The 21579-nt window shown below is 38.3% G+C and overlaps 3 protein-coding genes across 7 annotated transcripts; 2 read left to right on the top strand and 1 right to left on the bottom strand.

Annotated features, from left to right (window-relative positions):
* Positions 1-7794: 7794 nt before the first annotated feature.
* LOC149847809 (light-harvesting complex-like protein OHP2, chloroplastic) lies at positions 7795-8876 on the top strand. The gene is made up of 2 exons (XM_090001985.1): positions 7795-8375; positions 8692-8876. Exons 1-2 carry the CDS (start codon positions 7942-7944, stop codon positions 8804-8806), a joined length of 549 nt encoding a protein of 182 aa, XP_089858111.1. The 5' UTR covers positions 7795-7941; the 3' UTR covers positions 8807-8876.
* Positions 8877-9535: 659 nt separating this feature from the next.
* On the bottom strand, positions 9536-14538 carry LOC149847810 (uncharacterized). 2 transcript variants are annotated; one of them, XM_090009509.1, is made up of 5 exons: positions 14264-14501; positions 13749-13833; positions 12653-12766; positions 9979-10080; positions 9536-9790 (listed from the first exon to the last, which is right to left on the bottom strand). In XM_090009509.1, exons 1-5 carry the CDS (start codon positions 14383-14385, stop codon positions 9734-9736), a joined length of 480 nt encoding a protein of 159 aa, XP_089865635.1. In that variant the 5' UTR covers positions 14386-14501; the 3' UTR covers positions 9536-9733. The 2 variants fall into 2 exon arrangements, with proteins under 2 accessions (XP_089865635.1, XP_089865639.1); XM_090009513.1 differs by lacking the exons at positions 9536-9790; positions 9979-10080 and adding an exon at positions 10122-10394 and having other exon boundaries at positions 14264-14538.
* Positions 14539-17206: 2668 nt separating this feature from the next.
* LOC149847811 (uncharacterized) lies at positions 17207-21338 on the top strand. 4 transcript variants are annotated; one of them, XM_090009525.1, is made up of 6 exons: positions 17207-17310; positions 18533-19678; positions 19874-19950; positions 20039-20174; positions 20288-20334; positions 20922-21338. In XM_090009525.1, the coding sequence occupies exons 1-5, from the start codon at positions 17269-17271 to the stop codon at positions 20315-20317; spliced, it is 1431 nt and encodes a 476-aa protein (XP_089865651.1). In that variant the 5' UTR covers positions 17207-17268; the 3' UTR covers positions 20318-20334; positions 20922-21338. The 4 variants fall into 4 exon arrangements, with proteins under 4 accessions (XP_089865651.1, XP_089865645.1, XP_089865655.1 ...); XM_090009519.1 differs by lacking the exon at positions 17207-17310 and adding an exon at positions 17373-18303; XM_090009529.1 differs by lacking the exon at positions 17207-17310 and adding an exon at positions 17373-18303 and having other exon boundaries at positions 20042-20174.
* The last annotated feature ends 241 nt before the right edge of the window (positions 21339-21579 follow it).

Here is a 21579-nt window from a genome sequence, read left to right on the forward strand (position 1 = left end):
GGAAATTTAAGGTCCATTTCTGATCTACTTTTCTTTCAACCACATTTCAGGATGGCATATGGGTCACAGGAGCTGAATATAGAAGTGCATTTCCAGATCCTCTACGAATTTGTGCAAAAAAGATTGTAAACGAGATGAATGATAAGTATATGGAAGATATTGAACGGTTTTGCAACATCTTTGTGGACTTTCAATTTCAGGTTCGTACGCCAAGCACTTCCCGAAATTATGGGGTTTTATACATGCACTTTTTGTTATAGTAAACTTCATTCTGTTCTTTCCTACAAGGGGAATAGAAGAGCGTATCACAGGCCTTATTGTTTGCAATTGCATCAATGGGCATCTGATCGTCTGTAGTATCATAGCTGTTATGATAACTGATTTAACATGCAGAATTTTAAGATTCGAGTATTGAATCTGTGACTTAATTGTTCAGTTATAAGCTGTATTGTTTGAGAAGTCTCTAAAAGTTGCAGTTATTTTACCCAACTTCTAGCAATGATAAGAAATCTTAGAAAAGAGTTATTATTGCAGGTAGTAGAGGCAAGAATGATATGGATTGACAGGTTGGGTTTTGATTTGAATCTTTCACCAGACGAGGACATTTTTGTGGTTCACATTCCTTTTCTTAGAGAAGTAACGGATGAGAAAGCTGCAAAATCATCACTAACCTACTTGTCACAACTTGCATGGGAGCTGGAAAAGAACTACACTACACCAGAGTTTGAGAAGGTTAAGTGTTTAAAAAAAGTGACAAGGTAGTCTAATTTTTTTGTAATCTAGGATGGCGGCTATCTGTCTCATGTGAAGGCATGCTTCAATCACAAAGTTTGAGTTTTCTGGAATAATGTATTGATAAAATTTATTGTTCATTTTTTTATTCAAAGTGTTCTTCAAAAACTAGAAGTTTTTCTCTATTGAAGCAAGTGGTTATTGTCAAACAAGATGATTCTCTCCCATCTTTTTAGTTATGAACCTCTGTAATGGGCAGTTGGGTATCACCATCCAGGCATGTTGAGGCATCAAGTGTTATCCGTATCTTTTAGTTATGTTTTTTAGGAAGGATTGAGAATACGTTGGAGATTTCCTTCCGTTGTTTATTTTGTTTTGTGGGAAGGTACTATCCTAATATAGAAAGAGATAGTTGCCCATCGTCTTTTATGTACCCCATCTCTTCTCCTGCAAAAAATAACAAAAAAGAGTCTAAGAGAGAAGAGTTTTAGTTGTGGAGGTAGGCAAACAGCCGAACCACATTACATAGTCGTGTTCTTCTCTTTTGTGCTTCTCTTTTGTGTGTTTATGTTGGAAGAGCTATGAAGATAACCTGCTGGCTTTTCAGATCATCATTGTGGAGCCGTTTATTGTCTGGATCTGATAGCAGACGTTTCTGTTGATCCCTTTTTTTGTTGATTTTTTGACGCCTTCCAGCGCCCAGATCTAATAGCTTCTGCTGATCGTCTGTTGCTACCGTGTGCTGATCCATCTTCCAGCTTGTTGTTGTGACTTTTCTTTATCTATGAACGTGTGAAGGTTGCTGAACGTGAGAAGGCTGTCACGTTTTCAGTGTTTCTTCTCTCCTTGTTATTGTGGTAAGTCTGTGTGCTGACTCAGATCCTAGATCTGATATATATTGTTCTGATAGCGGATCAGATGATTAAAATAGAAATTAGACACTGCAGTTTGACAAGCTTGTGTTGTTAAGTTCAGTTTTTTGGGGGGATCCTGTTCAAGTAGTGCTGCGTTTTTTCGTTATTGGTTGTTTTTTGGCATAGCCATTTTTCATATGGCAGAATCTTCACGACTTGCGGGTGTAACGTCTGAACCCGTTTCACTACATCTTAATGGCGAGCTCAGATCTGGCTACTCGGAGTCAGGCCACTTTCTTCGCATCACCACGTCGTTGTTTTCAGGAAACAACTATATTAGCTGGGCGAAATCGGTGAAACTTTTTTTGAGTGGCAAATCAAAGGTGGGATATATCACAGGTAAAATAAGTAAACCTGATGTGTCTGATCCGACCTATGAAAAATGGGAATCAGAAAATGACACAGTTATGGGTTGGCTTCTAAATTCCATGGAACCCGAAATTGCAAAGAGTTTTTTATTTATGGATACAACAACAAATGTGTGGGACGCTGTAAATGAAATATATGGCGAGAGGAATAATCTTGCTCGAGTGTATGAGCTGCAGATGGAGATTGCGAAATTCACCAGAGAAAACAAATCTTTTAATGCATATATCGGTACACTGAGAGGAATGTGGGACGAACTTCTTCAATATAGGCCACCATCCGGGGATGTTGGGATTAATCAGAAACGGGTTGAAGAAGACAAAGTTTTTAAAGTTCTGGCCGGCCTCGGTCCCGACTACGAACAATTTCGTAGTCAAATTCTAATGACTACTCCCCTACCATCTTTCAATATGGTATGCTCTATGATTCAGCGAGAGGAGACTAGAAGAAAAGTTATGAACCCACGGTCTCAAAAAAACAAAGAGGAGCAGCCAGAACAAATGGCCCTTCAAGTGAGCGATAAGAAGGTAACTGATAATCATACTAGTTTTCTTTCTAATCATGATCGTCAAAAATTCAGATCTAGATTTAAGTGTACTTATTGCAAAAAGACCGGTCACACAAAAGAAAGATGTTTGGATCTTGTTGGCAAACCGACTCATGAGAAAGACCAAGGAAAAAATATTGGATCAAATCGTGAGGCTGAAAATTTTGTCACCAGAGAAGAATTAGCTCATTTTTTTCAACAAATGGGTAAAACAAATCTACTGTCATCCTCTCGCATTAACCCCGGGTGCTCTGACGACAAAGGTAAGAATGCTAGTGCTTATGTCTCTTACACCTCTGAAATTGAGTGAGTTGTTGTTTCTAGGGCCTCCGATCATATGCTAAGCATGGATATACCTATTGATCAACATACACATGTGAAACCTGTGTATACGGCCGATGGGTCTATCATAATGGCAAAAGGGTCACAAAAAAATTGAAACTTCTCAATCAGTCTGATAATTTTGAAGTTTTGGTCATTCCTAATTTGGCTGTTAATCTTATGTCTGTTAGTAAGATCACTAAGTCTCATAACTGTTTGGCCATTTTTTCTCCTAAGGATGTCGTGTTTCAGGACCATACGAGGAAGAAGGAGATTGGTAGAGGTGTCAAACGAAGTGGATTATATTATCTTAACTCATCTGGAAAAACCTTCTTTAGTCGTGGGCATGTCTCGAATAACTTTAATGTATGACATTCTCGCCTTGGTCATGCTCCTCATAGTGTTCTAAAACTTTTGATTCCTGACTTACCTTCTAAAAATACCTCTTGTGATGCTTGCGAGTGTGTCAAGGCTACTCGGTTACCTTTCCCTAAGTTAGCTACTAGAAGCAATGTTTTGTTTGACTTGGTTCACTCTGATGTGTGGGGACCCACGCCTGTCGAGTCTGTGTTTGAATTTAAATATTAGGTTACCTTTATTGAAGATAAATCTTGTGTCACTTGGGTGTACTTTCTTAAACAAAAAAGTGAAGTGACTAAAGTCTTCAAAATGTTTTACAATATGGTGGTTACACAATATAATGTCACGATTAAGCATCTTAAATCTGATAATGGGGGAGAATATGTCAATGAAGAATTAAAATCCTTCTTGGATGAGAAAGGCATAATTCCCCAAAACACTTGTGCTAGAACCCCCCAACAAAATGAGGTTGCCGAGCGTAAAAATCGTCACTTACTTAATGTTGCTCGGTCCATCATGTTTCATATGAATGTTCCTTCTGATTTTTGGTCTGATGCTATATCTGTTGCTTGCTACATTATTAATCGCATTCCTAGCTCTAGTTTAAGCAATCAAATCCCCATGGAATTACTTCAGAAGAAAGAGATTTCCATAAAGCATTTAAAAGTGTTTGGGTGTAAGTGCTATGTTCATATTCAAGAAAGATTTAGGAACAAACTTGAAAGTAGAGCAGTTAAGTGTATGTTTGTTGGATATTCCGTCTCAAAAAGGGGTTTTAAATGCTTTGATCCGATAAATAAGAGATTATATATATCTCGAGATGTCAAGTTTTTTGAAAATGAGCCATTCTTTAGTGATCCTTCCTATGATAGTCGACATCACAAAGAAAGAGATAAGCAAGAGCCCAACATCGTCTTTCCCATATCTCACAATTCTGAATTGGTATGTGAAGATATTCAAGAAAGTACAAGTCCCAATGATGTTGCTGAGCCCGGTGAGAGTGGTTCATCTAATGTGCAAATTCAAGAGAGTGTAAGACGGTCTGAACGTGTATCTAAACCGCCAGTCAGATTGAGAGACTATTATTATTACTGCTCAGATCAGACGCCCAGAAAGCATTCTATAGAAAATCTGTTTGATTTGACAAGACTGTCTAAGACTTACCTTGCTTTTTTGGCTAACACTTATAGACATCAAGAACCCACGTCTTTCAAAGAAGCTATGCAAGATTACAAATGGAAATCTGCTATGAAGGATGAATTAGAAGCATTGCTAAAGAATAATACCTGGACCATGGTAAATTTACCAAAAGAGAAGATGACAGTGGGGTGCAAATGGGTCTACAAGATCAAATATAACAGTGATGGAACTATAGAAAGGTATAAAGCTCGGTTAGTGGCAAAAGGGTATACTCAAAAAGAAGGAATTGATTTTATTGACACTTTTGCACCTGTTGCAAAAATGAACTCCATCCGGATTCTTCTCTTAGTTGTTGCCAATAAAAATTGAGGAGTATTTCAGCTTGATGTGAAAAACGCCTTTCTTCATGGTGATTTGGACGAGGAAGTGTATATGGATCCTCCCTTGGGATATGACCATGAACCTGGCAAGGTATGCAGACTTAAAAAATCCATATATGGGTTGAAGCAATCCCCACGAGCCTGGTTCTCAAAGCTAAGTTTTGTTCTTACTGATATTGGATTTCAACGTAGCACTGCTGACTACACTATGTTTATCTCTTGTATGCCTCAAGGTATTGTTATCCTCTTAGTCTATGTAAATGACATTATTATGACAGGTAACAATGAACAAATGATGCAGAAGGTAAAAATCATTCTCCACACTAAGTTTGAAATCAAAGACCTCGGGAAACTTCGATATTTCTTGGGAATTGAAGTGGCTCACTCTGACAAGGGTATCTTTCTATGCCAAAGGAAATATATTTTGGATCTTCTAAAAGACACAGGGATGATGGGAAGCAAGGAGGTGGATACTCCTCTTGAAGCCAACACCAAACTGAGAATAGATGATGAAAAAATAGTAAGTGAGGTTGAAAGCTTTCAAAGGTTAGTTGGAAAATTGATTTACTTGACTATCACTCGACCTGACATATCTTATGCAGTCAGCTCACCGTATTTTGAGATATTTGAAAGGAAGTCCAGGCAGAGGTATTATTATGAAAAGGAATCGGGACCTCAGTGTACTAGGATATTGCGATGCAGATTGGGCAGGAGATCCAAATGATCGAAGGTCTACTACTGGTTTTTGTACGTTTGTTGGTGGAAACCTAGTTACCTGGAAAAGTAAGAAACAAAGTGTAGTGGCTAGATCCAGTGTTGAAGCCGAATATCATGCCATGGCCACGTGCTCGTGTGACCTTGTTTAGATTAAATCTCTTCTTCATGATATGCGAATTGATGTGAATGAACCGATGGAGCTAAAGTGTGATAATATGGCAGCTATTTATATTGGAGCAAATCCTGTTTTTCATGAGAGAACAAAGCACATTGAAGTCGATTGTCACTTTCTGAGAGAAAAAATTCAAAACAAAGTCATCCGCACGTCTCATGTTGAGAGCAACGAACAATTGGCTGACATTCTTACAAAACCTTTGCATCGAGATAAACACATTGATATGTATAACAAGTTGGGGCAAACTAGCATTTGCGCACCAACTTGAGGGGGAGATTGTTATCCGTATCTTTTAGTTATGGTTTTTTAGGAAGGATTGAGAATACGTTGGAGATTTCCTTCTGTTGTTTATTTTGTTTTTTGGGAAGGTACTATCCTAATATAGAAAGAGATAGTTGCCCATCGTCTTTTATGTACCCCATCTCTTCTCCTGCAAAAAAATAACAAAAAAGAGGCAAAGAGAGCAGAGTTTTAGTTGTGGAGGTAGGCAAACAGCCTAACCACATTACATAGTCGTGTTCTTCTCTTTTGTGTGTTTATGTTTGAATATCAAGAATGGATTTAGATCTTGAAATTCATTTTGGATGGTTTCTTTCGATAATAACGCTGGGGATTAAGGCCCCCTCATTATTATTGATGTTAACTTATCTACAACAGACCCACTATACAAACTCTTTTGTTAATGTCACAGGCAGTGTAACAAGTCCAATTTACGTATTTTGTCGAGTTGCCACTAAAAGACTTAAGCTTTTAACGTTGTTCGGTCTGGTATTAATACTATTAACCCACGTCCACGATGAGACTCCTCTCAACCCTCAATTGAGGAGCTCATAGATTTCCATTCTCATATATATTACAAGAGGTGGTTGAGAGAAATCCTTATCTACACGTTTGGCCTTCGCTTTAAGAGTTTCCAATTTACATGAATTACAAGGTTAGACAATATCCTTTTTCCTTTCTAATGAACCTGCCATGCCAATACATCTTGTTTTCATGCGTATCATAACAAGCTATTTCCTTAACAATAGGGTCTTCTTTCTTCTCTAGGAATCTTAGTCATCAAGGTAACACGTTTCTCCTCGTTAGAAAGATCATCTTTGACCTCTGAGCTAGCCTTCTCTTCCTTGGGAAAGCTGGTCCTTGAATTGACCTTCACAAGTTCCGATTTGGATCCAAGAACCAGACCTGAACCCAAATCCATATTGTTTCTAACGGCCACCATGGTAACGTATGCATGAAAGGTCCATGGTTTTTTCACCTTCATGTTGTGATTGCGAGTTTATGCCGGTTCCCTTTTCAATGGTGCTATATTTCTCAAAATTGAACATGAAGGGGTATTCAAGACTTTAGGCGCCAGGATTACAGGCGTTGAATGTCATTAGCAGGTCTTAGGTACGCAATGATTGACACAAAGATGAATAATTTGAAGGTTTTTTTTTTTTTTTTGATATGCAAGCTAGAGGATAACCCCCTGGGATTCGAACCTAAAACCTCTCAGTTATGATAATATGACCTAACCATCTAGTTATCTCATTCGACCTGAATAATTTGTAGTTGTATACAATTCTATAGCATCCTTCTCTTCTTTTTTTTGATAATCCGATAGTTGAAACTGAATCCGTTGATGGGTGCACCCAAAAATCATACAAACCCTCCCACAAAGTCATTCCGTATTGCCAAGGAAACACGCACGTTATAATCCGATACGGTAAATAGGACTTGCTGAAAACTTGAAACTGAATCATCTAATTGGTACCAAACCAATTGAACCTGAAAATTAAACCTGCATTTTATCTGACAAGTTTATTAATTAAGGTGAAAATCTTATTTAGTCTCATCAAGTAGCTGATGTGAAATTCTTAATACCTTTTATAAAAAAAGTTCAAGTATTGCCTTTCAAAAAAAAAAAAGTATTGGCTTGTTTTCCAAATACAATTTAAATCAGCCCCATAATCATATTTCATAGGTTAAGTCCATAATTAGTTTAATGAAGATGAAGCCATAACATTGCATAAACTTATTTTGTTTTATGATAAAATATATTGATGGCCCATATGGAAAAAAGAAGGGGGGAATTTTGCCAGCTATGGTGCAAGTTTTTCTCCTGTTATAAAAGCATAAAACTTGGATTAATTTTATCCACACCTTCCTTGGCCTATGCGTCAGATTCTGCATCAACCATGGGGCAAGCTGCTCCCATCTTCGTACCATAGCCAACAACAGTAAAGGAAAAGAACAAAAAAAAAAAGAAGCAAAGAAAGAAAGAAAAAGAAGAAAAAAAGAGCAAAGATGTCCATGGCATCAACGATCCCTTCTCTGAGACTGTCATGTTCAGCCTCATCGTCTTCCTCAGCCACCACAATTAGAGGGGTCCCCAAGAAGCCATTATCGACCACAATCAGGAACTCGAAAGCAGAAGGCCCCTTGAGAAGACCGGTTGCACCATTGAGAGGGCCCACTCCTCCACTAAAGCCAGTGGTTCCAATTCCACCCTCACCTTCACCAACTCTCTCCCCACCTCCTACTTCATCACCACCATCTCCACCCAAGCCGGTCTCTGTGAGAACGGTTTCCGACTCTCAAAAACCGGCAGTGATCACCCTCGAGTTCCAGAGGAAGATGGCGAAGGAGCTCCAGGAATACTTTCGGGGGAAGAAGTTGGAAGAGGCAAATGAAGGACCCTTCTTTGGATTCCTTCCGAAGAACGAGATTAGTAATGGAAGGTGACAATAAACTTCGTTTTAATGATTTTATTCTGCAATTTTGCTAAGTCTGGATGAGCCCCAACGATTTCATTCTGCGGTTTGTGAATTTTTTGATGGACCATCAAATTTTTTCTGCAAATTTGTGAGTTTGGGACGCAGCCCAACAATTTTTTTGTGCAATTCTGTGAAGTTTGGATGCAGCCTACGATTTTTTTTCTGCAATTTCTATGAATTTTGGGCGCACCCATCAAACATTTTTTATTGGTTTATTGCTTTCTATACAGAAGAATTTAGTGGAATCTGAATAGTTGGTGTTGGTTTTCTATGGCTGCAGATGGGCAATGTTTGGGTTTGCTGTTGGGTTGCTGACTGAGTACGCAACAGGTTCAGATTTTGTGGATCAACTGAAGATTCTTCTCTCCAACTTTGGAATTGTAGATCTTGAGTGATCTGTTCCTTTTTTTGTTCACATCCATGCAATTGTTAAGGACTTCTTACTGTATCTTCTCTTGTTCTAAAGCCTTTTTCTTATTTTTCTTTTTTTGTGTGCAAATATGAAACATAACCGGTTATTTGTTAATTAGATTGTTGATAAATACACTCACAACACTGTTCTTAAGGTATACAATGCTGGATTTCTCTCCAACAAAACCAAAGGAGATATTCAAACACCCAAGTTGAAGAAGGCAAATTTAATTTGATAAGGGGGGAATCGTTGTATATTATATTGGCATGATCTCTGAAAATGGTTAGAAGTTCACATCCCCATCAACTAAAATCAGAAGCCTTCTGATTTATAGGCCAAATGACACGCTCTTTTTTGCCAATGTTGCTATGTTAGGCTTCTCCCTGCCTTATGGAAGGAAATGAAACAGGAGACGAAACAGGCTCCTCCTGCATTTTGCTGTTTCAGCTAGTAAGTGTTAGCGATTGTAACTCAGTTTATTTTATTTTTATCAAATACAGACTTGTACACCAAATATACAAATCGTTGAGACGGGTATTTTCTTACGTTTTTGTTTTTTCTCCTTGAAAGAAGGCTGTTTGATAGCTCTTGAAGGAATGGCACTGAAAATGCCTTGGATGAATATAGATCTCAGAAAGTTTAGAACTCTGTCAAAGTTTGTATGTGTAAACTATCATACATGTATAATGGCTTTTAATGCCTGAAGTACTCATTTTAGATGAAGAGATCTTTGCATCTTCTGTTGCAAATTACATGAACAAACAATCGAATATGTTACAAAGTAAAAGTTATCAGCTTCACAGTTAGAAGGCTCTACCATGAAACATCTTGAATCTCTGTTGCCACAAGAAAAAGGAAGAATTAACTTGGCCTTATGCAAAATCATGGTACGAGGAGATGGTAGCATTTGTCATAGTGGGCTAAATTTCTGTAGGAAAGCAGAAACCGCACTCCAATATCCAGCCAACTGCTTACAGACAAAAGAACTATGTCAACAGATGAAAACCTCTCTCTCTCTCTCTCTCTCTCTCTCTCACACACACACACACACACACACACACACACACACACACACACACACACACACACACACACACAGAGACAGTTGCGCGTGCACACATAGCCACACACACACATAGAGCATGTTAAACTCACCTGAGCTAGAATACCGTTTCCAGTTTGGCCTTCAATAATCAAGCCAGCAGTAAGACCAATAATTGCCCATGCTCCATTGATTGCTTCAATTTGACGTTGTCTCTTCATTAAGGTCAATTTGCACAAGTAAAAGATTAAATCACAATCTGTTTATGTTTAACTGCAACCAGTTCTGTCCCTCATGATAACCATGGAGCAACATCACCATGAAAAATCAACCACAACAGCAAAAGTTGCAATATTTCTAGATACTTAAGATCGGAATTCGAATTGCATCTAATGAAGATAGCACTCAAGACCAGTATCCATAAGCATTTCAAGAATATTGGGGCATTGAGCACTTTCCTCTGCATGTGGACCAAGAAGACACCCACTCCCATCTTGCAAAGGTTGCCTTGCCAGCTCCTGAGAAAAGCCTAAATTCTAGAAGTTTAGCCTTATAGGTTCCTAGACTGCCATCACCAGAATGTGAGCTTATTGGTAGAAGCAGTTGCTGTTAAGTAAAATGGAGATTCTGGAACAAAATGAAACACTGAAAATTCATCATTTAAGCTCTACAGGAGAGCAAGTTCAAGTAGAGAAACCCAGTCCCCAAATTTCAGATTATTGAAGTATCCAACACCAAATTAAGTACTGACATGCATCTGAAATTGCTATTTCCGTTTTTGTTTTCATTTTTATAATTTGAGAAAATGGCTGTAGTATTGTACCAAGTATCCAAAAGTTATCAGCAACTCTCAGAATGGGCAAATCATAAATAGACCAGACAAAGATAAGGCAGCTAAAATTAAGCAACCTAAGAAGGAAGGCAGATCATAAATAGACCAGACAAAGATAAGGCAGCTAAAATTAAGCAACCTAAGAAGGAAGTGATAGAATGTGTCGTCCTCTCCGTAGATGTCAAGAGTGCAAATTGATGAGGATCACGAAAATGGATGGAACTTTCAGTTGCCAAATATGGTTGGGAATGCTTTCATTAGAATAGAAGCAATAGGAATACGTATAGGGGTGGTCAATCTCCTTTAGATATCTAATTAAGCACATGATTGGCTTGGCATTCAAATGCCAGCCTCTATTGTTGCATCTGATACTTTAATACAGATAACGTGTTGAAAAGACTGTCCCCAATTTCCATTTCCAATCTCTTTCATTGACACTTCCTTGAGGAAATTTTCTCTTGGAACAATTCACATCACTGTATGATGGATAGCTCCAGAGCTTGATAATTGAGAAACTTTGTGCTTGAAGATAGTCAACTAAGAAATAGTTATAGTACAGTAGATTGGAATTCATTCATGTTCATGGCTTCATCATTTTCAAATTCCACCCTGAAAATGATGGAGGATCCCATTGGTTAACTTCCATTGACAAACTGCACTCATCAAGTCCTATAGATGTTCCCATTAGACAGTCCAAATCCAGACAATTGATGTTCCCTAGTGATCCTTGAATCATTATATTGCACCACAAGGAGTTTCCAAACTAAAAGTCAAACCATAACACCATCAATCCCTAATTTGGATATGCTGGGTGTCAGCTTAAAGATGTTTGTATTCCTCTTAGAAGAAACAAATAGGAAAACACTTTATTCAAGAAAGATTCTGGTATATAACGGGGGCTATCTTTTACGTAGGACTTAATGATAAGAGCTGAATTGACAGGTGCTATATCAAGTATTGAGAGTCAAAAGTGATGCAAGAGATGCTGGATACCCACACAATTGAGAAAATAAAAAACAAAGATTGCTTTCTGTAAAACCTAGGCCAGACTCTTCCATTCCAGTAAATTTAAAAACCCCGTCCCATAAACATTTGTCTTCATGCCCCTTTTTTACTTCATGCTTAAAAGGAATGTAGAAGCCATCAGGCATCCCAATGATAACCAAACCTAGGCATGATGAAGGAAGAATGGGGACCAACATAAAAAAACTAAAAGAGCCATACTACCCAGATACCCAGATGTCTCTAATCACAGGAAATATCGTGATAAAGTTTCTAAGCATCAGCAACAGCAGAAGCACCAATATCAATATCAGCACCAACACCAACCCTGACAGGGCCATGCAGCAAGGATTTTCCAAGTTATTTTCCATGCTACACACATTACACAGTAAGTGGCTAACACCCATGAATGTGATAACCAATCTGGTAGAGTTTCATTTTCAACTAAGGGGATTATAGGAACGAACCCCAAAGGGTGCTATCTCCCAGCTTGGCTATCAAGAAAAGGACTTTATACAAGTCCCTTGGCTATTCCAAAAAGTACGACGGGAAAACAAAAAGAAAAAGAGAAAAAAGGAAAAAAAAGTTATTTTGATGAAACGACACACAACCATTCTTCACAAAAGTTGAAATTATTCAGACTAGACTTTGTTGTTGGCTATACTCCCCAAAACACAATAACTTCTCATTGTGACAATCTCTCTAATTGTTAAGCTCTTTGACAAAGTTTGTTCCAATACAGTATCATAGAAGATGGCATTTCACATCCTAAACATCAGGACATGGAGTAAAACACATAATAGCTATGGCTGATATTTCTTGCAAGACCATTAGATGCAACAAAATTCTAGCATGTAATTCAGTTCTGTAAAAAAATGAGTAAATTGTCAATAACGTTTGGTGCCATGAAGCAAGAACTGATATTAAAATTAAAGCTTTGGGGAAGAAATTACTTTAAACTTCTCTTGGGCTCGCAACTTTTCCATTTGCATTTCAGCAAGGCGCTTTGCCTCCAAAGGATCTACCATAATCACCTTGTCATCTGCAGTTCCTTTTCTTGATGACACCTGAATTGTACAACAATTATCAACTTTAACAATTGAAGGAGGTATGCATGATATTTGTTTCTCCTTATATTTGGTCTCAAAACATGGCTTGCTGGAAAATTATATCCGCAAGGTGGAAATTATAGTACCTTAAACTGCCATCTATTTATGTATTTGCATATAAAATTGGAAAAGCACATATTAAACTCATAGATAATGATTGTTGACTTCTTCCATATCTTCTACATGTTATTCTCCAGAAGGGAGTTTTCCCTTGGATTCTTAGATGCTGATTGAGGCACAGATGCACATTTGTGAGGATCACTTATTCTGTGGGAGGAATCACAAAAATGTGCCATTACTAGATACAGCACGAGTGCGGAATATGGAAACAGTGGTGGTTAAAATTTGGATCTCAACACCTAACAAGAAGAGAACACGTCATGATCCGTTTTTTATTTCTACACAGTCATAGTGTTGCCTCTGTCTTTGTGAATCCAGTTCAAAATGGTAAAAGTAAACAAGCTGCAACAGATTAACACTCACTAAGAAAATTGATCGGGAAACTGGGGTAAGTTTTATAGGTAACGGGCATCAATTGCTTGGCATCTTATTACGGGTTCCATTTATCTCAATACAGTGCCTTCATAAGATGTGCAATTATTTTGAAGACCAAGTTGTTTGCTGTTCTAAAAGAACAGGGAGTGCGCGGATATACATGAGCAGACAGAGTTAAGCATGTTACATGATTGCAGACATGAGAAACATATGCCCACTTAGCATCAAGCTTACATGATCATTGGCATTATGTGCCTCCGCATTTTATGGGAAAGCACTATATTTAATACAACTGTAAGATGATACTCTTCTTTACAAGAATAGAAATCTGATTAATTTCAACGATGCCTTGTACGTAATTATTAACGTCAAGATAATCACATATATTTCTCCCTTCTTGCTATTAGCTTTAAAGTAGCCATGATGAAGGTGAAAAAGTACGTACAGTAAAATTAGCGAAGATTCGGATGTTCCGGGAACTGGCTCTATAAGCAACCATGTTGGCAGAATTCTTCCTTTTCCATTGACAACTGACATCAGACAGAAAAGAGGAATTCATATACAGACGGTCCACTTCAAAAGGAACTGACAGGAAAGAAAATAGCTACTTCCCCGTTAAAAATTGAATCTAATTATACTCAACAACTCCGAAAGCAACGTGAAAAAAGAACCAATAACCACAACATTAAAAAAAAAGCTAATAACCCCACAAATTCATTCTACTGGGGTGATCCATAGGTCCACCAACAACATTACTATCCACCAAACAGTTGGTGGGCACCCATGTAACTGCAATAAGCACATGTTGGTGGACATTTGTTGCGTTTCTTTATGTGGGTTGAAGTGATTCCCAAGTAATACTTCAAATAATCACATATAACACTTCGAAGACATAATAAAACGTCACTTGGTACCACAGATACAGAGCTAACAGCCCCAAAAACACGAGTTTTTCATTACCTGAAGGATGATGATGATGATGGTGGTGTGGGGAGAGTCTTCCCGGAGGGAGATAGAGATGGTGAGATCTTGGCCGTTGAAGGAAGACATGAGACGCCATTGTAGCAGACGAAACTGCCCATCTCCTCTCCTCCACACAGGGATCGAGCGTACAGGATGCGGCAGTTTGTAGTTAGGCTTCGGCGTGTCACCTGTGCGCTCGCACGTATTGAGTTCAGATGTTCCCGCTCGTACGGAGAAGAGACCGAAGGCCGTCCATCTCTCAGATGGACGATAGAAAAGCGTCCACTTGCAGTTGAATGAGGGGTACAATCCACGTATCCATCCATATCCGTTTTTCATGGGCGCGGAGAACCTCGTGTTGGCCGCAGATCAGGTCATGCTGAACATGAGCGTTTTTGCTCATGCTGACGTCGTGGCTGTCTGTTTGCATTTTGGATGAATGCCACGTGGCTTTGTTGACTTTTGATCTTTTTTAAAATGCAAATCGGATGGCCACGATGTCAGCATGAGCAAAAACGCTCATGTTCAGCATGACCTGATCCGCTTCCCCTCGTGTTAGTACCACACATACAGTGATTTGGTTACACGTGGCCCACGTAGATCATCTCCATGGATTGCCTTAAAATATTTTATGGTAAACTTTGGATGTAATATGAACCCTTGATCTTCTTATTTTTATATATATTATAAATATATTCTTTAAGTTTTTTTTAAGAAAACATATTCTCTAATTTAATGCATGCATTTCACAAAGTTATGAATTACAAGAAGGTTAACATTTGAATGAATTATTTTGTTTTTTTATTGTGGTCATGAGGCTAACCTGGAAGCAGATCAGGTCATGCTGAAAATCAGCGTTTTTGCTCATGCGGACATCGTGACCGTCTGTTTGCATTTTGGATGAATGCCACGTGGTTTTGTTGACTTTTGAACTTTTTAAAATGCAAATCGGATGGCCACGATGTCAGCATGAGCAAAAACGCTCATTTTCAGCATGACCTTGATCTGCTTCCAGCTAACCTTACGTATGTGATGTGATGTGATGTGATGGACATGGTTGTTTTGCGGAAACGGGCTCTTGGATCACTCTATTACGATACAATACATAAGCATAATTTCATGAGACTTGAAATATCAACAGTTTACAATATAGATGTTTTCTTAGCTCAAAAAATAATATTTTTTATTTGAAAAATCATGGTTCAAGAGTTTATTCCTAACATTTAGACCATTGCTGAACACATCTATAAGGATGGAGTGAGCCCACACAGCCTTCGGATGTGAATTCTGCCTCATTCCAATGGTCAGGTTGTCATCACCAAATATTATCTTTCATAACACTCTAAAATACGGGTCAGCTGAGGTTGAAAAGAGTTTCAACTAGGGATTCTTTATCCAATAGCGCATGAGAATAACAAATACTTTTCCTATATATATATATATATAAAGAGAGAGATCCGCGATAATATACCTGACCCATACCCGATGTTTTTTTTTTTTTTTTGAAAATCCAACCTTACGGATGTGTTCTTCATGTTCGATTCACTAGAAATTGACTCGTGGATCATGCATTTTTTATGAAAAAAATGGTTTTTGGAGCTTCAAAAGTTTTAAAAAAAAATTTGTAGACCATTGATTTTGGAACCTTATAAAAATCCATCTACGCATCTGAATCAAATAATCCAAGACCTGATTCCTAATAAAACAAGCACCTAGAACACATTTGTAAGGTTAAAATTTTGAAAAAATACCAATTTTTTTGAAAAAACTCCATCTCTTAAGGGTCGGGCATGAATGAAGTCTAGTAGATTCTCATTTTCAGAGACACACATATATATACATACATACATACATACATACATACATATATATATATAGAGAGAGAGAAGCCCGTCAGTGGCTGCTGATCCGGCACAGATCAGCAGCTACAATTTTTTGTGTGTTTCTGGCCAGATCATTACCAGCGGTCATGACCACCGAGTATTAATGCTCTTCACTTCACCAAATTGGACCCACCAAGCGTATCCGACAGTTGTTCAATGGAGAGGCCGTCCAGCCTCTCCTATATATCAGTGAAAAGTAGGTACCCACCAAAGTTAGAAGCCTCCCGTGAGTGAAGGGAGGTTTTTCAGAGCACTTTTTTGAAAAACTAACTTTGCACGTGTTCAACATCATTTTGCTAGAAAATAACACTCTGATTGTATTTTCTGTTTATGAAAAACTAAAAGAAATTTTCAGCTTGGATATTTTGTAAAAAATTTATACTATTGATTTTTAAACATTATTCAAACCTACCCATATGCCGGAAGATTCAAAGAGTTCATTCCTATAAAATCAATAGTGTAAAATAGCTCCAATGAGGTTGACCCAGTGTGGTGGGGCCTTGGCCACTAAACACTGACAGGTGGTCAAGGTTCGATTCTCATGGGCATCTCCTCTCTGCACAAGCCATAGGCCCCAAAGGCAAGGATGTATCCCGTGTTATAGCCATTAAAATAATATTAAAAAATAATTTTAATTATATTAAAAAATAGCCGATTCAATGGTGAAGGGTATCAATTTTCTACCGATACAGATAAAGATACAGGTCAATATGCACCGATACTGACAACATTTGTTTTAACACGTGTCATGAGACACAATATTTTTTAATTAATTTATAGCTGATTCAGAACGATTCACTTGAGAATCGGTATCGGCCGATTCACCTGGATCGTTGGCCAAACGATTCAGGGCCGATACCGATACTGACAACTGTTCAAAACACAATCTTGATTGTGTGGGAGGTGTGCGTGGGCCCCACTTTCACATACGGTTTTCAAGTGTTTGGATACCGAGACATTGGATATCCATGAGATAAGGGACGCCAATATTATTTAACATGCGTCCTCCTCCATTTCACCATTTGTTTTATCATATTCCGCTCTTGCGAACACGGTTTTGTCCTCAAGAAAAGCAGAGGGAGTCCACCTCTTTCGCTTGCGTGCAACAATTGGCAGAAGATGGATTCCTCAAGACCCCACCCCCATTGTTACACAAACACGGTTAGTGGATTCTGTGCATCTCTCTCATCAATTTCCCCCCATTCTTCTGCTTCCTTGGTGTTTGGTTCTGCTGCTACTTTTTTGGTTGTTGGAATTGAATCGATGGGTTTTGATTCTTTGGCACCATTGTCCTGATAAGAACAAAAAGGCGAAGAAAATCGCAAGATTTGGACATGTTTTGTGTTTTTAGCTTGGATTTCGCGTGGATTTGGATTTTGGTGTGAGAACCATTTTTGTTTCTGCGAGATGGTGGATGGTCTTTTCCCCTATGTGTTTGGGGTTGGAGTTTCTTTTGTTTGCCTCTCTAGAAATGCAATTTTCTGTGGTATGACGTTGCATATTTCACTGAAACATGATATGGGTTGATGTGTATGCGTGATTCCAGGGTTTTTGGTATTATGGTGCTGGTTAGTACTGTAGAAAAGTGGGTGGTGGCGATGGGTATGCGTGATTCTTGAGTTTTAGGCATTTATGTGGCTGTTGATACTATAGAAAATGGGTAGTGGCGGCCTCTGTTTGATTCTACCCTAATCTCTCTCTCTCTCTCTGAACGTGATTCTGCAGGCGGGGTTTAGGCCACCATTGCTCTTTTTAAATATTATTTTGATGGTTTGTGTCTGATTTTTCTTTATGTGTGATCTTTTTGGTAGCTTCTGTTGTTGTAAGGGCATTTTTCCTCCTACAGTCTCCGTGATGTAGGTTTTGTATCTAGGGTTTGGAGCTGTTTCCACCCCGCCCCCTCGTTTTCAAGATTTTCATGAGGTGAACCGTCTTTTTCCGGGCAGAGTATTACTTGGCGGCTTCTTTGGCTCCGGTGCGCGGAAGGGCATTTTCTTACTGGGGTTCCGACGAGGTACAAATTCTTTTATCATGTACTATGGGAGTTGAAGAAATTTCACTAGCCATTCAGAGAATGGGGGAGGGATCCAAACAAGTTTGTGTTGAGGATGCATGTGTAATTCGTTAGTGGATTGCTTGTTCAAAATGCTGTTGGTAATGTCGTTATATGTTGCTCTTTGATTTCATGACCACTGTTATTTCAAAACCTTTTGTAACATATCTCAGGTTCTTGATGCATTGATTGCATATCTATCTTCTTACAAGAAAAGATGGTGTGTGTGCGCTTGTTTTCTTTATGTAGTGGTTTGTTAAGTGTGGAAATTGTTGTGGTAGTATTGTTACCAACAAGTACATGATTTTGTTGTATAATACTTTGTCTTAGGAGATGGCTAACCCTCCTGTAGAAGGTGACAGTGTTGCTAGAGAAGATGATACTGATGGAAGCAGTGAGCGTGTTTGCTCCAATGACAATCGTCCCAAGGATGATACTACCAACCTTGGGAATGACAGTATTGTGCCACAGCTTGACAATAGTGTCTGTAAAGAAGGCGATACTCATGGAAGCCGTGGGCGTCATTGCCCCAGTGACAACTCTATCATGTCTGAGGATGAAAGTTATGTGCCGATGCTGGGTATGGAGTTTGATGATGAGCATAGTGCCTTCCAATTTTATAACTTTTATGCACAAAAACTAGGGTTTAGTGTCCGGGTTAACAGTTGGAATATGAACACTAAAGGTGTGTTGACACGCAAGACATTTACATGTCATAAGGAAGGCTATCCTCGGCCACGTCCGAATGGTAATTTAATAAAGATAAGGCCTAATGCTAGATGCGGTTGTCCTGCCCGATTGATCCTGAAGAGAGGCTCAAATAACAAATTATATGTGGCTGAATTTGAGCCTAAACACAACCATCAACTTGCTAGTCCACATGAAGTTCATATGTTAAGGTCACATAGAAATGTAACAAAAGCTCATGCGGCAATCGTGGATTTGGCAGATAGTTTGGGCTTAACACCGAAACCTATTTACACGTTCATAGAGAAACAATTTGGAGGGAAAAGTGATAATGACAAGTCGATTATAGCAACACGGTTTAGCCTTATAAGCAATGCTTTGATTAAGATTGCAATAATGGCTTCAGAAAGTGAAGAGACGTACAAGTATCTTGAAAGTCAATCCACAATAATTAAGGATGTAGTGGAGTGCATGCTGAAAAAGAGCACAAGTGCCATGCGTGCAAGTACCCATACTCAACATCCAACTCCAGCTATAGATGTTGAATCTACCAGATGCCTCTCTATTGCACAACCACCTAATATGAAAGATGCTAGCAATTCCAGCGTGCAAGTAAATGAAAATGAAGGAGAAACTACAAAGAATATGAATAACACGAAAAAGAAGGATTCTCGTGATCAAAGACGATCTAGGGCCAAACGCATACTCGAGGAAAAAAGAAAGAAAATAAGGTTAGAGGCGAATGTGGCACCTGATGGTATGCAAGGACCCATGTCAAGTACTGCTCAGGTGTGTGTGTGTGTGTGTGTGTGTGTGTGTGTGTGTGTGTGTGTGTGTGTGTGTGCACAGATGAATATTGTTTAAAATTATCTATTCACGTGCGCACAGATGAATATTGTTTAAAATTATCTATTCATGCTACTTTATCATGCAATTTGTGTCTTCAGCTAATCTCAAGAGTTTTCGTTTTTTCCTGATACTTAGGGAAGGGCAATGCAGTTGGTTCCATGGGGTGTTCAGTATACCCAGCAAACAAGTTCTTCTCCTCCAGGAAATTCAAGGTATGCATAAAATATACCGTAATGTGAATTAAGTTGGAACTTTAGTTGAAACTTGAATTCTTTCGATATGTTGATTTTTTTGTTCCAGAAGATCTGAAGCAAACGTGGTTGAATCAAATAGAAGAATTTTAGGCAAACATGTTTATGGTGTTTATGTTCCTGTAATAGTTCCATATGTGTTTCCTCAATCATCCCAAGAGGCACCCACTTTCACAAAATTAATGGTATGTTGCTTTTGAGTTAGTTCTTTAACATTTGATGTTATGACCTAGTTTTTAATTAATTCATTCTCAGTAGTTAATTTATGTGGTAATTTGTGTTTTTAAATTGTATACAGGAGCAAGTTCATCAACAAGCGAGCAAATGATTCGATGTCACATACAAGTATGTTTTCTTGTGCACATACAAGTATGTTTTCTTGTGCACTATGTTTATTCAACTTGGGTAAATTCCATACTTTTTGATAGTTGTATAGAATTGGAACTCAATCTGATACAATTTAAGCAATAAAATATGTTATAATTGACAAAAGTTAACTTAGTTGTCTTATCTTGGAAATGATCTCATCCTATCCTAAAACCAATTTAACCAGAAATCTTTTATCTTCACAGGGAAAACTTGTTGGTATTTATATGGCTTGTCTTTTTGATTTTTTAAGATTTTTGGCCAATGCTTGGTTCATTAGATCCCTGTTAACCATTCACAAAGGAAGATTCTTGTAATTTTTACAGGTGAATGATGAATAATAGATCAACTAAGCTGTTGTTTGGTATTGCCTTCTGTTGAATTTTCTGCGTTACATTGCTCTGCTAGTCTCAATAGTGATGCATACGTACCATCTGGTATAAGAGTAGGATGGATTGGATTCAGGCTTGTAGATATTTCGGGTGCACCATTAGTACATTGGGTAGGAATTTCTCACTTATACAAAATGAAGAGTTAATGGGATATATTTTTTTTCCTGGATGCAGCGGGCATGGTCCATCAAAATCATGCCTTTCTGTCATGATTGCCTAAACAAAGTAATTCGGATGATATGCATTGACAACCTTGAAGTGACATGGCATCAATCTGCAGGGAAGGCCCACGATCTCTTGTAGGTTTTGTTTTCTCTTTTTAGCCAGAGAATGACCCTCTTAAGATTTGGTTTTGGCAAGCCAAGGGCTAGAAAAATGCTTTAGAGAGCTTGAAGTTGGAGATGGTGCAAGGATATTAACTTGATCTTCAAGTGCAGAGATATTAGCTTGATTGTTGGTATGTTGTTGATGTAACTTACATTGAAATTGGTCATATAAGTCTTGTACTTTTATCTGTTTTGTCCTAATTCTGTAACTTTCCTTGGCCATTAATGGCTACTATAATTTAACCAATGAATATGATCTTTCTGATGATTTGCTCTGGCTTTTAATTGCTATAGATTGTTACAAAAATCTCAATGCAAATATTCTCTGATGAATATTACCTTGATAAAATTGTTATCAGAGACTGTAATTCTTAAGTTCTCTACATTGCAACGACACAGTCGTTCTATGTGCAGTATTCTAATACATGGGCGTCTTGAATAAGACATGAGATGAGGAACCTCCACCCCTCTATCTTGATTTGCCTTTTACGGCTTTTGGATCCAAG

The sequence above is a fragment of the Nuphar pumila genome, chromosome 1 (assembly GCF_984573655.1).
Source record: "Nuphar pumila chromosome 1, dmNupPumi1.hap1.1, whole genome shotgun sequence".
NCBI lineage: Eukaryota > Viridiplantae > Streptophyta > Magnoliopsida > Nymphaeales > Nymphaeaceae > Nuphar > Nuphar pumila.